At 39.0% G+C, this 16,751-nt stretch overlaps 1 protein-coding gene across 2 annotated transcripts in view; it reads right to left on the bottom strand.

Annotated features, from left to right (window-relative positions):
* Positions 1-1,915: 1,915 nt before the first annotated feature.
* Positions 1,916-16,751, bottom strand: part of pip5kl1 (phosphatidylinositol-4-phosphate 5-kinase-like 1) — a 33,783-nt gene continuing 18,947 nt past the window's right edge. Inside the window, exons 5-10 of one of the 2 annotated variants that reach the window (XM_075455701.1) lie at positions 16,535-16,659; positions 15,397-15,431; positions 15,253-15,308; positions 15,046-15,158; positions 9,641-9,803; positions 1,916-7,602 (exon numbers count right to left, since the gene is read on the bottom strand). In XM_075455701.1, coding sequence (XP_075311816.1) covers positions 7,194-7,602; positions 9,641-9,803; positions 15,046-15,158; positions 15,253-15,308; positions 15,397-15,431; positions 16,535-16,659 — 901 coding nt within the window. In that variant the 3' untranslated portion in view covers positions 1,916-7,193. The remainder of the gene's footprint in view (positions 7,603-9,640; positions 9,804-15,045; positions 15,159-15,252; positions 15,309-15,396; positions 15,432-16,534; positions 16,660-16,751) is intronic. The other variant, XM_075455702.1, reaches the window with a different exon arrangement.

Below are 16,751 nucleotides of genomic sequence, written 5' to 3'. Positions count from 1 at the left end.
GCAAGTCATTCAACGAAACAAACAGGGGAGCGAGGCTTCTACATAAAAACTACATAAAAATGCTGATGTTAAAAGTGTGTTTGCACAACAAATGTTATGGCACTTTCATTCATATGGCAGTACATTTAAAATAAAACTAAATGATAAAAGCTATACACTACTTTTGAATTCATCAGGGAAATCATGTGATTAATTAGATAAAAATTTTTAATCGTTGCCCAGCTATTGATTACTCAAGTCTGAATGAATGAGAATTTGAGGAAGAGCTGCTGCGAAGTTTTATATTTTTCTTACTGTGAACCAATCCAGTCAATAAAAAACAATCTGACGTGTCCTCCACTGCAGATAATACACACAGACCAACTGAAAAAGTGGATACTATGCTTATTATTGTCTCCGCCAAAAAAACAACAACTTCCTCCTTGTTTGTTTCTGTTTAAAAAAACTCAAGGGATGGGATATCTGACCTATTCTGAGAGCTGTTTTTGTAGGAGCTAAAAGCCGAGAGCTGAGACACTGACAGAAATCCTGAGGTCGTTGTTTTAGATCAGGGCAACAAATTATTAAAAATTTTTTTTTACAGCAGTTCATAATTCTAGTGTTGAAACCCCCCCTAGTGGTCAAACATGGTGATGGACCTCACTCAGACCATCACCACAGTTTCTTGTTTATCGGCACTGATTTTTGTTTATCTAACTTGTGTCATTTAGTAGTTTTGATGTCTTCAGTTTTGTTCTGGACTCATTACAAATCTTAAAATGACAAACTTAAATCTTGAGCTGCTTCTCCTGTGTGTGCACACAACAATCAGAAACAATCACACCCTGTTTGCTGCCATCCAGCTCACGCACGCACGCACGCACGCACGCACGCACGCACGCACGCACACACACACACACACACACACAGGTATGTCAAGTTGAGCTGCTGCTTGTTTTTATGGTAGACATTGATGCACTAAACTACAATGTGAAGAATTTGTTTATTACTTGATTACTTTTTTTGTTCACAGAAGTGCTCTGTTTATAAGTGTTAAATGATAAAATAAGTGAATAAAAAAAAAAAAATCAGGGACATCCTGGATCTGTTTCTTCGCCGTTCTTAATTTTTTTAATGTACTGTAGAAGTATCGGATCGGGACTCAAATCAAATGACTCGGACTCGGGGGGAAAAAAACCTGATCGGGGCATCCCTAGTCCGTATGTTCTCACACTGTTGAGATTATTCTACAATAATCAAGCTTTTATTCACCATTTTTTCTCCTGAGGCTGTTGGATATACTGGCAGCCTGTTTGGACTGTGAATGAAGAAACCTGGAATAAGATGGCTGTCAACCATAAGAATGCGCTTCACTGACCGCCTATAAGGAGGTGGTGGACAGCAAGTCGGATACAAATTGGTGAGCTTTGGTTGGGTTGGTGGGCCTGATAACTGAAGGCTCTGCCTCCCATTCTACTTTTAGAAACTCTGGGAACCACAAGTAAACCTGCAGTTTGGGAGCGAAGTGCTCTGTTAGGAAAATATCTTCAAAGACGATTCAACAAAGTTGATTCATCAAAAAAAATGTGAAAGCATGTTGCTGTGTTATTATAGATCACTAATTATATACATTTCATTAATTATTCAAAAATCAAACATGGAACATGATACTATGTGCAAAAAGAAAAATACTCTTTTAGGCAAGTGTACATGCAGGTAGCGATCTGCAAGCACACATAAACAATTATTTTGGCTTTGTGACCCAGCTGTACTCTGAAAAACAACTTTATGGAATCATTTTTGTATCAATTTCTAACCAAACATTGGATGTTTGACAGTTATTTGAAGTTATTTATAAATTGTATAGTTGGGAGATCATCATTTAATTTCAGTAACAGAGACGTTGGTTGATTCAATTGATTTAATTTGATGTTTGCACAAATCTTAATATACTCTTTAACCTTTTTATGATGTCCATGCAGTGTTAATTCATAGGCAACAAGATACATCAATAGAGAAAAAAAAAATACTGCATAAATACAATGGCTGAGCATTTCCACTTTGAACGTGCAGTACAGGAATAATTTTCACAAAATTCTAAATTACTAAATGGAACCAATTATGTCAACTTGCTGGTTGGGGTAAACTTTTCAGAGCTTTTGAAAAGGTTCTATTATGGTAGAATTTTATTAAATAAAACTAAATCAAAATGAAATTTAAAAAATACTTTATTAGCCCAGGAAAGGTTTAGGCCATCACCCCAGTCTGCTACATCTCTTTGCAGGTCTCTTGCTGTGTTTTTATTTGCCATTCTAATAGCATTTTTAAAAGCAGTACGGATTGTATGCTCTTTTAGTCAACAAGGCCACAGCCTGACCTCCACCATTCTTGTTAGCTAGCATTTGTTTAATATTCACCACAAACAAATGACCAAACATGAAAATGAATCAACCTGAACATGCTTGTGCTTAAAGTAATGAAAAGTATCCCTCATGTTTAAGAAGGGAAATTATTATCATTATTTTTCAAATTTAATCATTATCATTCGTCATACATCGTTAATTATTTTCTACAAGCACTTAAAAACACAACATTAACTGTGTGGTAAAACAATCAAGTGTGCATTGATTTTAGTTTACCACTATCTGAGAGTCTCCACTATTGTTTCACTGCAATCTTTCTCTTGCCATTTTCTTTAAGCATTTTCACACATGATGACCAGGAAATATCTGAAGAATCAAGTCTGAACTTTCTGCACCTTTGTCCATTTACACATGCCCTTTAAAGACTGAGATATTTAGCAGAGATGTGTTCTCATGACAAGATATACTGCAACGCGAAGCCTAGATAAAATGTGCAAGAGGCAGGACGTGCCTCTATAACGTGTGTTATCTATAGTTCTTATACTATTTGGACATCTGCAATATCAACAAGTGAGCTGAAAATTATATAAACTCAAGCAGAAGGAGTTAATCTGTTAATCAGGAGTCCGGACTTTTTCTGATTTTTCCAATGTAATTGGCTGGATGAACTCCAAAAAACTAAAAACTTCTTTGCAATAAGTTTAGTCTGAAAGTTGCAGACATCTGTGCCTCATATGCATCTCTTCCTGTGATGGACTGGCGACCCGACCTAGGTGTACAATGCCTCTTGCCTAATGACAGCTAGGATAGGCGACCCTAAATTGGATTAAGCATGTATAGAAAATGGTTGGTGCGATGAATATTATTTCTCAATATATATTTTTGTGACCCTAGTCTTAGCCAACGTGGCACCAGACACAGAGAAGAGAAAGAGTGTCAGTAGTAATGACTCTTTTAATGACTCAGTGATCAAAACTGCCAAGATCAGAAATAAATTCAAATAAATAAATCTATATGTCAATAAATGCAACAAAAATAAAGATAAATTCCTGTTATAATTTATGTGTAGAACATGAAACAAAATTAAAGGAGAGGAGTTAAAAAAGGCTTCTCACCAAAACAGAACTCTTTGTCATGTTCCAGAACCTCCTGACCGAAGAATGAAGCAAAAAGTTGTTCTCTCAAGTCACTTCTTCTGTGTTGACTGGGATGTTAAGTGGATCAACTTATCAGGAATGAGACAGAAGAAAGCTAAAGGACAAATGGATTATGGTCATGAAAATAAAACCTATGTATCAATTTTTACCATCAAGAGTCCAGGTGCCTGGGAAGGGTCTAATAAAGGCCAGAAGAGAAACATTGTCCTACAATTTCAATTTGTGATCTCAAATTAAATGTTTTCATACCACTCGAATTGGGTTGTGCTAATGTTTCTACAAAATATACTCAAAGTGCATTAAAAATATATATTCATGTGCTCTATGTATCTACTGCAGTATTAATAATGACACCAACAACTTGCTATTAACCCTTCTCCCTGTTTACTTAAACAGCGTGTTGACTTGCAGACTGAATTTGATTTCATCACCACCAGTGATGCAGCGCGACTTCTCCTACGATCACGCTCCACATATTATGAGCATGGTGACAAGGCAAGCCGGCTCCTGGCTCACTAACTATGGCGCCAGGCGGCCTCACGGATGATCTATCAGATAAAAGATTTATCGGGCACACTGCATAAGGACCCCACCACAATTAATTCTGTTTTTCGTTCTTTCTATTCCTCGTTGTACACGTCTGAATCTCCACCTGACACCACTGAAATTAACTTGTTCCTAAATAGTCTCAATTTTCCTCTGATAAACTCGGATGCTGCCAAGGAACTTGACTCTCCATTAACAGTAGAAGAAATCTCTCTCGCTATGAGAAGTATGCAGACTGGTCCTGATGGATTCCCAGTAGAATTTTTCAAAAGATTTCAAGATAAACTGTCCCCATTACTACATGCTGTATATAAAGAATCACTGCAACATGGCACTCTTCCTCCTACCTTAAGACACACTTCCATAAGCCTCCTTTTAAAAAAAGACAAGGACCCAAATTTTTGCAACTCTTACAGACCTATCTCCTTAATAAATGTGGATGCTAAGATCCTTGCTAAGGCTTTGGCCTCCCGTCTGGAAAATATTGTTCCAACTATTGTTTCAGATGAACAAACTGGGTTTGTAAAAGGGCGCCAGCTGTTCTATAATGTCCGCACACTCTTAAATATTATCTACTCCAAAACTACGACAACAACACCTGAAGCAGTGATCTCGGTCGACACCGAGAAAGCGTTTGAAAGGGTTGAATGGGACTACTTATTTAAGGTACTAAGGAAATTTGGGCTGAGAAATGTATTTATTTCGTGGATACGTCTCCTTTATACATCTCCACCAATGGCATCCAATCCAGTTTTTTCACTCTTACCCGTGGCACTAGACAGGGATGCCCCCTATCTCCCCTGTTGTTTGCATTAGCTATAGAGCCCCAGTCAATCTTCCTGAGGTCCTCCACCATTTTTACCGGGATTTCTCGGTTGGGCACAGAATTTAAGCTGTCGCTCTATGCTGACGATTTATTATTGTATGTATCAGATCCAATCCATTCTATACCGATAATTTTATCCACTTTTCAGAGGTTTGGGTCATTCTCAGGCTATAAAGTTAATATTTCTAAAAGTGAATGCTATCCTATCAATGCTCCAGCATTACAGTTCACACAGTCTGATATCCCTTTTGAATTGAGCCCATCTGGCTTTAAGTATCTAGGCATCAATGTAACTAGAACGCTAAACTCCCTTTTCTCTGCCAATTTCTCCCCTTTAATATCAAAAATTAAATCTGACCTCCAAAGATGGGGAAGTTTATCTCTCTCGTTGATCGGCAGAATTAATGCAATTAAGATGAACATCTTACCCAAATTCCTATTTTTGTTCAATTGTCTGCCACTTTTCCTGCCGAAGCATTTTTTCAAAACAATTGATCAAATTATTTCTGCCTTTCTATGGTGTGGAAAGGCACCCAGGATCCGCAAATCCACACTTCAGAGGTGCAAGTTCAAAGGTGGACTGTCTCTCTCTAATTTCCAATTGTATTATTGGGCAGCACATATCCACAAAATTTTGTTTTGGTCTAAACTGATGGATCTGCCATGGTGCAACTTAGAGGCGCAGTCATGTGTTACATCTTCATTAATGGCTTTACTTACCTCTTCCTTACCTCTTACCTCTCTGGCTTTACAAGCAACCAAGTGGTCCATTCTACACTTAAAATTTGGTATCAATTTAGGAAGCATTTCAGGTTTACGTCAGCATCTATTTTAGCTCCTTTACTGAGGAATAATTTATTTCGACCCACGTTTACAGACTCAACCTTTTGTACATGGCACAATAAAGGCCTGAAATCTTTTAAAGGCCTCTATAAAGATAGTATTTTTTGCAGTTTTACAGATCTTTCAGGAGAATTTCATCTCTCACCCTCTCATCTTTTTCGATACTTTCAGATTAGACACTGCACTAAAGTTTTATTTCCAGGCTTTCCCTCCTCTCCACCGAGCCTACTGTGGGAAGAGCATTTAAGCCACAACCCACATCAAAAGTCAGTCATCTCTAAAGTTTATAACGAACTCTTGTCTTTTGATAGCTCATCAATTACTAAAGTTAAAACTGCTTGGGAACAAGAACTGGGTCTGAATTTGGAGGCTGTCTGGTGGGACGCTGCTCTTCAAAATATCTACAAAAGCTCACCTTGCGCTCGTCTCACACTTATATAATTCAAGGTACTATTCAGAGTTCATCTTTCCAAAACTCGACTGTCACAATTTTATCCTAATATCGCCGACAACTGTGACAAATGTCAAGCTTCACCCTGTAATCTAACACATATGTTCTACTCTTGTTCATTACTTTCTCGCTTCTGGCAGAACTATTTTCATACCATGTCAAAAATACTTTTGACGATCATAAAGGTTTCTCCCCATGTCGCTATATTTGGGTTCCCGGAAGACCACAACCGGTTTACTTCCAAGCAGCTAGATATCATAGCCTTCACTTCATTAATAGCTAGACGCCATCTTCTTCTTCACTGGAAGTCAACTAAAGCTCCCTCCAGCTCTCAGTGGCTCAACAATACTATATCTTTTCTAAAGCTAGAGAAGATCAGATATTCAGTGAAAGGTAATTCTACAACAAGTGGCATCCTTTTTTAACTTTTTTTCCATTCTCTTCAATCTCTGCCCCCTGATTGATGGACCCCCACTCACTCTCTCCTTCTCTTTCCTCTCTTTTTCCTTTCCTGTCTTTTGTCCTCTTTTTTATTTATACTGAACAGCTTACACACACATGTACATATTACACTTATTATACTTATTCAATTGCTATATATAGATATCCTTAACTGTAAGTAAAGTAGCCCCCCACAATTGAGTATTGTTCTGGAATTGTTGTGAAAAAAAACAACCAAAAAACACTAGAGGAGGTAGTTAGGTAGGTATGCTTTTTTTTTTTTAACTCATCAAGATGGACGTTATTTTCACTGTATCAATATGTTTGCTCAAACTGACAGTGGTGATACAATGCTCAATGTAAATGTGACAGTGATTTCTATTCCAATGTGCCTTACCTCCCAATAAAAATATTAAACAAAAAATAATAATGAGACAAAAATATGTAGATATTAAGGTCAGAATTGTGGTTTGATCATGACGATTTGTGAAAGGATTGGATCCATGGAACAGATGCTGATATGTCACTTGTTACACTTATGTGACAAAAGCTAGATTTTTGGTTAGTTTCCGCCTCTTATTCAAGGTCTACTTGGTGTGGCCCTGAACCCACTGACAAAGCCTGCGGCAGTAATTCTGCGGACTCACAGTGGAGAAGGATCGACCGGGATGTCTCAGCATCTTCCACATATGCTCCAGTCTCTTCTTAAAACTGTAAACTGTGAAAATGTCAATGATGCCAATGAAATAGCGCTGCTCAGGGCCATCAATTACATGTAGAGGATTCTTTAAGTTGGGTAGTAAGCGCCGGTTTTGGGCCTTGAAGTCTGGTAGCTCAGCTGTTTCACTTCCTGACCCAGCATGCTCTGAACATGAATGAGAGGAAATTCTGCTCGATGCATTTTGTGATTCAGATAGAGTGCAGTCATCTTCCAGGACTGCTCCAGGAACAGCAGCTGTGCTCGCATGGATAGGGCTGGATCCTGGATATACAGATCTAAAATGATAACAGGAGGAAAACAGGTAAAAGTAAACAGGGAAAAACATTTTACACAATTATGGAGCCTTATTCACAAGTCTAGAAGGTGTCACAACGGAGCAACAACCTCCAGTGCTAAAAAAGTTAAGCCTATGCAGAAGTCTCAATACCCAATATTTCCAGGAATGGCTGCTTGTTGCTGGTCTTAAAAACAAGTAAGTCTTTATACACCCCATAATAATAAAAAAAAGACTTTATGGCAGGAAGACACATTGACAGCCTGGTCCAAAGAACTGTTCTGGATTTTATTTTAATTTCCCTATTCATCTAAACTATAAAATTCTTATATAACATGCCTGTTTGACTTATAATAAGTTCTTTGACCCCAGTTTCACTCAGGGAAGTGGGCGTGTCCTACCTGCAGACGGCAGACACTGATATTGTTGCTGTGTTTACTTTTGCCATGTGATAGCCTATTGAATGTAGGTCACGAGCATATTATCGAGCTCGATCAAAATTTTAGCGTGATACCGATTTGAGATCGAATTATCGCCTAGCCCTACTGAGAGTGTTCTATAAGGATGAGGCCTTACATACATGAGACTGTGGAGGAGGGTTTTTTGTCAAAGTAATCCCAAAACCACAAGCACTCTGGGAGAATATTTAGGAATGGTTGTGGCAGCTGGCAGGGATGAGGTGCTGGACTTGAAGAAGAGGAGCAACAGGCCAAAAGAAGCCCTAACTACAAAAAAACTAGAGACCAAAGACTAATGTATGACTGTGTAAGTAGGCTGAATATTTGACTCTTAAGCTAAAAAGGAGAACAGGGGACAATTACACAGAAGTACTGGAATAATGACAGAGCCAAATTGACTAAATTGAACTTTTTTCATGATGTTTTATTATCACTGAGAGCCTTGTAATCCTTTTGTGAGAAAACAGACATCCCTCTTAGGTAGGGAAGGTCATAGAAGGGAAGTCTTTCAACAAGAAATGTTATATATACCAGCCAGTGTTTGTGTTTGCCTTAATGGCTCACATGTATATTTGTACACTTCACTATTCAGTGTATATATTTATTATTTTTCTTTTCTTTTGTTTATTTGTATTTGTATACAGCATTTTTTTTACTACTCTGACTGGCATTCTTGCAGACAGCAAAGTAAGTTTTTCATTGTACAAGGAAACGTATTTCTACTGTGCATATGACAATACAACTTTGAATCTTTTCTTTTTCAGAATAATTCCTGTTAATGTAAATGGGTTATTGAATCCTGTTTAAAATATGTACAATTTTGACCAAATTTAATAGAGAAATGGGGCAAATGGCCTTCCTTGAAGGGAATAATATGAGTCAAACTAAACTTGCAAAATTAAGAAGAATGAGCTTTGGACATTAAAACTGAGCCACAGAAGAGAATTGGCTACTCAGTCATATGCACTTAATTATGAACCAATATCATATATGACCAAACTCCAGCACATCTTAAAAATCTCATTGTTCTGTATTTTTCTTTACTATTACAGGTAGTGCCTGTGCATTAGGCAGCCATCGTGCATGCAATGCCAGAGAGCAACAGAGGCATTCTACATGTGGGGAAAATAGCAACAAAGTATGTTCATTTTTGTGTCTGATGTACTGTACAAGTGATGTAGTATAAAACTCCATACATGTAGTATTCACTCAAACTGCTATGGAATTTTTGGGGTTCAAATTATTTAAGATAATATTAATTCTAGATAGAGAGTAAAAATGAAATCTTCTGAGGCAGCTTTAAGCTTAGTTTCCCAGTCAGAATGAATCCCTGATTCCTAAACTGAGAGCACTGTGGCCATGGTCTATTGCAGACAAGACTTTGATCTACTCATAAGTTCTTCACACAACCCTACTTAGAAATAGCAAATCCCTTTTAATGTCATTTTTCAATGCTTTGTTTCACACGTTGCCTGCCTGTCTGTCTATATAGATAGGTCTGACACTGGAGTACAACTCTTCTAATGCACTGTAAACGCAAAACCCAGACCATTCAGGGCAAATATCAAGAAAGACACTGACTTTTTAGTTCTCACGATGAGGGAAGCAAATGACTGACTCTGGTGGCGCTCATCGTGGTGTAAGGGCTGATAGGCCACGAGGAAACTGTAGTCCAACACATTGAGCCTGCAGAGGAATTGTGCGTCAATCTCCATCTGCCTTAAGAGCCAAGGTCGCTGATGGTCTGCACACATACACACGACACACAGTATTACAACCATAAATACTTCTAGACATAAATACACACAAATTTTGTCTTCGTATATTACCAATGGAACACAACAGGGACTGAATTTTACTGGGTTTCAATATATTTGCATCCGATATATTTAAAACAACAATGCCACTTCTCAATTTCTAAAATGCACCCTCTAATACATGATCTGGTGAAGCACTCAGACCTCATTGCTTGAGAGGCAGCTGTTTTAGAAGTCTGTCACAGTATGTGAGCTCCTCCCAGGGAAAAGCCGGCTTTCATATTAGCTTTTTGAACTGTGAGCCAAAGACAAAGGCAAATGAAAATGGAACAAAGAGAAAACATATTACAACAAAACAATCAACAAACTCATATTAGCAGTGTCTCCTAGATAAATGGCTTGAAATAGCATCAGTCTTCATAATAGGTTTAGTGGAAAACACAACTGCTTTTTATGGTCAACTTAGAGAACGCGGAAGAAAGAAGTCCTAGTTGTGTGAGAGCTGTCTTTCCAAGGGGAAAAGACCAGTCTGTATCACTTTGTCACTATCAGTCAGAACTGGTGGCCACAGCAGGAAAACTCAGCTGGTGGAGGGCTATCTGCCCCAATAAATTGAGAGAAAACACATGAAAAGTAATAGACTTATCAGGCTTAATGTCTCTCTCAGGTAAATCATTATAATAATGTCACACTTAAATGAACATTTCTGAAATGACTTTCTAAAAAAATGACGGCAAGGCAAATTTATCTATATAGCGCAATTCAACAACAAGGTGTTAAAAGGCTTTAAATAGAACAACACTATATTTACTGTTTTAAAGTGAGATGCAGCTCAGTAAAAGTAATTAATCAAAGTCGTTTGAATCAGTTGAAAATAACTGCCTGGACCAGTCTTTCTAAACCACACTGACACATTAGTCATTTAATACTTGAAATACAGTCGATAGTTGGCTGATTTCATTACAGACTCGATATGACTGTTGAATTCAGGTCTGAGTCCATAATAACACACCGACTTCTGGTTTGGTTTGTGGTTTTTCATATTCCAGACTGAATATGGTCACTACTAAAAAACATGGTCATGTACTAAAAAAAGGGAACGTTTGATATTGACCTGCAATTATTCATTTATGAGATGTCCAAATTGTACTTTTATAATGGTGGCTTGATGACTGCTGATTTTAAAGCATGAGGAAAAAGGAGCGCGCATTGTTACTGTTCTTGGTGACAATGCTATTAATGTTTTAAATTATAAATGTAGTCTTTCTTTGTAGATCACATAGTGACCCTGGAAAAAAAATTTTTGCCACCAAGATTCACCAAATAAAGACTGGAGACTCTCTCTGGTATTTTTGATGGGGCAGTGCAATGTCTCCAAATAAGCTGAATCCACTTCTGCTATAGTTACAAAATAGTTACTTACAAAATCACAGTCATAAACAGGTACACATGTACATTTTTCTTTCTTTTCTTTTTTTTTGTTGCTATGCGCCTGCCTTTTCGGCAGCATGTCTGTGTCAACTCTTTTGTTTGTCGTTTATATAATTCTATGTAATTTCTATGTAATCTAAACATTTTTAGTGATCTACTTTTTATTTACATTTTGTTTTATTTCTATTTTTTGACAATGTGCACTGCTACCAGTAGAGCAGTGTACACAAGAGAGAAATTGTTGGCACTGTCAAGGATAGGACGTGGAATTAAACATCCAATTCTAACGTGGAGAAAGGACATTAGATCTGTTCTATACTAACGTGAAAGAGGCTTACAGGGCAGTGTCTCTTCCACCACTGGGTAGATCTGATCACAGCATGGTCTATCTACAACCCACATACAGACCTTGTGTACAAATACTTCCTGTTACTACCAGATCTTTCAGGAAGTGGTCACCAGAGTCGAGTGTATTGAGAGACTGCTTTGATGTCACAGACTGGGCTGTACTGCTGGAGGAAGAAGAAATGGACATTGACATGGACAGGAGGGTCATTCCAGTGAGGACTGTAAGGTACTATAATAAATAAAATAGTACTAATAATATTACATCAAAGACCTCCTGAACCAGAAAAAGAGGGTGCTCCAGAATGGGCATGGAGAAAAGCAGAGGAGTGTACAACAGGAGCTTAAAAAGACATTACGTCAAGCTAAGATGGAGTACAAGAAAAAGGTAGAGAGACAGCTGAAGAACAATAACACCAAGAGGTGTGGAGGGGCATGAGGACCATCACTGGATACAGACTCTCAGTCTGTGGAAGGTGATGTGGACAGAGCCAATACTTTCAACCATTATTACAACAGGTTTGACAGTGTGGCTTTTTCCACCTCTGCTGCTGCTCCCTCCACCCACCACTTCAGCTGCTTCCTCCATACTGCTTCCACTGCCCAGCTGTACTTCCACCTCAATGGCAACTTGAATCACCGAGCCTCCTCCTCCACCCAGCTGCATCCCCACCTCTGCAGGAGCTCTCACCAACAGGCTTCCCACGTCCAGCTGTACCTCCACCTCTACGGCAGCTTCCACCGCCAGGCCTCCTGAGCCCAGCTGCACCTCCACCTCTGTGGCAACTTCCACCACCAGGCCTCCTAGGCCCAGCTGCACCTCCATCTCTGTGGCAGCATCCACCACCAGGCCTCCTCACTCCAGCTGCACATACACCTCTGCAGCAACTCCCACCACTAGCCCTCCTCTGTCCAGCTGCACCCCCACCCCCATCTCTATGATTGATACCAACATCACTTCTGTCGCCATCCCTCCGCTATGTCGCTCCCCCTGTCTCCAACTATAGAGGAGGTTGGAGCTGAGTCAGGGAGGGCTGAAGGCCCAGATGAAGTTTGTCCAAGGGCTTTCAGAGGCTCTTCAATGACTCCTTGTTCGTCGCATGAGATTGCAGGTTGCTGGGGATTTTGACCCCCTCCAGTTTGCCTACCAGAAACACATAGGAGTGGAAGATGTGATTCTGTACATGTTGTATCGGGCATATGCTTATCTGAATGTGCCTGGTTCATATGTGAGAATCATGTTCTGTGACTTCTCCAGTGCCTTCAACACCATACAGACCCCATACTGAAAGAGAAGCTTGTAGGTATGGGTGTGGCCCCCTCCCTGACATCGTGGATTATAGACTATTTGTCTGCCAGACCACAGTATGTCAGGATGGGGAGATGTGTTTCTGGAACACTGGAATGCAGTACTGAGGCTCTACAGGGTACTGTTTTGGCTCCTTTTCTTTTCACCCTGTACACATCGGACTTCAGGTACAACTCGGAGTCCTGCCACATACAGAAGTATTCTGGTGATACAGCTGTTGTGGCATGTGTGCACGGTGGACAGGAGAGGGAGTACAGGAACTTTGTAGAGTCCTTCAATGGCTGGTCCAAAAAGAACGGTTTGCTCTTGAACACCACCAAGACCAAAGAGCTGGTGGTGGACTTCAGAAGATCTAAAACTCCATGCCAGTCAGTCTGCATTGATGGAGGGGAGATAGAGACTGTTCAGACCTGCAAATACCTGGGGGTGGTACTGGATAATAAACTGGAGCTGTCTGCCAGCGTGGAAGCAGTGTACAGGAGGGGCCAGAGCCGTCTCTTTTTCCTGAGACGGCTCAGGTCCTTCAATGTCTGCAGTGACATGATGTGCGTGTTTTATCACACTGTCATCGAGAGTGCACCGTTCTATGCTGTTGTCTGCTGGGGGAGTTGCACTACTACTGTGACAAAAATTGTAGGCGTCTGGACAAACTGGTGAAAAAGGCCAGTTCTGTAGTAGGCACTAGGCTAGACCCTCTCAGTGCTGTGGTGGAGCAACGGATGAGGAGGAAATTATATTCTGTTTTGGAGAACAATAAACATCCTCTCCACAGCATCCTGGCAGGACAGAGGCTCATCTCACTGTGCTGCATGACTGAGAGGTTCAGGAGGTCCTTTTTCCTCACAGCCATAAGATATTTTAACAGTGACTGCTGACATGCTTTTCTCAAAAGTATTTATTTATTTACTATTATTATTATTATTAGCAGTAGTATTGTTCTAATATACAATCATTTTAAATATCTTTTTTTTTTAGCAACTTGACTAATTTTAATTTCCTCCACTGGGGGAAGTATTTTTCTATTTCTATTTCTATTCTATTCTATTCTATTCTATTCTATTCTATGTCTTGTCTGCCATTTTAGAAACCAAAGGAAAACATACCAACATGCTTTGCTGCCTCGCTTGTGCTTGCTTCTCTTATTACTTGCCACAGCTCCACCCCACAAGAATTGGTTGGTGCTTGTTCCTCCAGTCTAAAGAAAACATTGGGGCTTTCTGACCTCATCATTCCGAGGCTATGGGTTGTGCTCAGCAGATTCAAGGCAGAAATCTTAAGCCATACCGTTGATGACTGATTTTGTTTGTGACTTGTATCTTGTAAAGACACCAGATGATAAGTGGTTAGAGTGGGTTGTCCAATAACCAGAAGGTTGGCGGTTCGATTCCCACTCTCACCACTCAAAGATAGGTGAACTGACAGCTGGAGGGGTGGCAGTCCACCTCCTTGCCACGGCAGAGGTGCCATTGAGCAAGGCACCATACCCCCATGCTCCCCGGGCGCTGTGAATGGCTGCCCACCGCTCCAGTGTATGCCATCCGTCTCTATGAGTGTGCATGTGTGTGTTCAACAGGTGCCAACCTGGATGGGTTAAATGCGGAGGAGAAATTTTGTGTATTTCATGACATGACAATAAAATCTGATCTTAATCTTAATGTTTTTTAAGATTATGATAAGAGAAAATATTTTTTTAAATTACCATGGGGCTCCTGGATACAGGGTATGGTCAACACTAAAATTTTTACACAATTTTGTGTGTAAGGATACACCAGCGGGGCGGAGCCACCTCTGTCTGTAATGTGTTGATTACCAAAAAATAGCAGTGGTGGGTAAACATGGACTTGATTTTTGCACAGATAAGACACAGACAATTTGTGAACAGGAATAGAGACTGCAGATAAAGTGTACAGCAGGAAGGATTGCAGAGTATCTTAACAACCACCCCTTTCTCACTGCTACATTTAAAATTTCCACGAGTTTGTCAACGGTTTCTTTCTTTTTAATTATATTTAGATATTTATTTAATTAGTTATTTTTCCTCAACAATTTCTATATAAAATTGTTTTTATTTCAATTCCAAATTAAAAGAGCAATGTATTAATAGATAAATAATTAAATTAAATTCAGCATGTTCACATCCTCACCCAAAGTAATGACCTGCCCTTCAAAGTTGAGGTCTTTGAGCACCACAATGATCTGGCTACCCTCTGGTGCAGGCTCTGTCCAGCGACTTACCTCACAGCCCTTAATGTCATACCTGGAAAAAAAAAAAGTATACATCAAACTACACAAAAAAACCACATGGTTACTATCATCCATTATATTTCTAAGCACTGGTGATCCAAATATACCTGGCATTGATTCGATCATCTGGATAAAACACACTTTGCATCACAATAAAGTATTTCTGTAAAGAAAATATGAAAAAGAAAATGTTCATGTTTTCCAAGAACTTCTAAATCCAGTGAAAAACAGAACAAAAGTGTGATCTGTACCTTCCGGTTGCGTGGTATTTGGATTCTGTGAACTCCTAAAAGAAAAGGAAGTGAAGTGAAGTGAAGTGAAATTGATTTATATGGCACTTTTCAGCAACAAGGCGATCCAAAGGATGTGAAAAGGAGAGAAATCTTTGTGTCCAGTGCATTATAATACTTATCAGTTGTCTAATAATATTGGAAATCAAACTAATTCATACCACTATTTTACAGTCATGTTTCCAGCCACTTGATTAATGTAAGAACATTATTTACTCTCTTTTAGATATAGTTTGGTTTTAAATAGCACCTGGGGAAATTGTTTCTCTGGCTGCTATCTCCGACTGCAATGCATGTCTTAATTATTTTTTGTAGGTGTAGCATAAATTGAATTGATTTCCTCCATTTAGGACAGTCACTCGTTTATATATTGAAACATACCATTGCCTCATGGTTTGAGCTACTTGACTTATTTGAATTTTTTTTTACAAATTTATTCAAACTAAAAAACAAAAATACATTAATACTTTATTCATAAGGACATGTTTTTTTCCCGCCAAAACGTTATTTTTTCAGTTTTTTCTTTATTCATTGTGGCAAAAATGTTTTGCTAGCTAGTTGCTAGTGTATTATTGTTAATAACAGTGTCATGCTGGGCTGGAAACTAAAGATATGAAGTTAAGTATCTCAGTCCCTGGGCAGTCCTGGACAGTTTCAGGCCTGGGAATGTGTATAATAACGACTGGAGTACTTCAACATGAGTCACATAGTCAAAGCACATAGTTTTAAAGTTCACAAACTTTTCAAGTGTTGCTTTAACAATAACCAGTGCAATTGTGGGCACTGGGATATCTTAAAAACAGTCAGTTGCCAAAAAAAAAACTCTACCACAGGGCAGATCTTCTGGAGAGCCATACCATATGTGCAGTATGTTCCCTGCATTACAAAATGGTGCTCATAAAACTTAAATTAAATTCTGTTGTTGAGTGATTACATGCACTGGAAACTACGAAGAACTGTCCTTAAAAGAGATACACTGCATCCAATCTATTTTCAATCTACTGCTCTGTCACACACACTGGCTCTATAGAGTCAATGATATATTGGTGAACTCTAATTTCCCATTGCATGTGTGTGTGTGTTTCTGTGTGTGTATTACCTAAGAACTTGACCAGAAGTGAATGAGGGTATTTCCTCAGATGTTCCATGTAGATCTTCAGGTTGGCTAAAAGGAATTTTATTTCCCTTTTGTTTTGGGTCTTCAAAAAGAAGCGTTTATCATTTCTAGAAGTTCAAAAGAACAAAGTAAGTACATCTCTGTCCTATCAATAATACCACAACCCAAACTTTGTCCTCATTACTATAATATATCGACA

This window comes from Odontesthes bonariensis, chromosome 22 (genome assembly GCF_027942865.1).
Source record: "Odontesthes bonariensis isolate fOdoBon6 chromosome 22, fOdoBon6.hap1, whole genome shotgun sequence".
Taxonomy (NCBI): Eukaryota; Metazoa; Chordata; class Actinopteri; order Atheriniformes; family Atherinopsidae; genus Odontesthes; species Odontesthes bonariensis.
The sequence above is the reverse complement of the archived record's forward strand: the minus strand, read 5'-3'. Positions and strand labels throughout refer to the sequence as shown.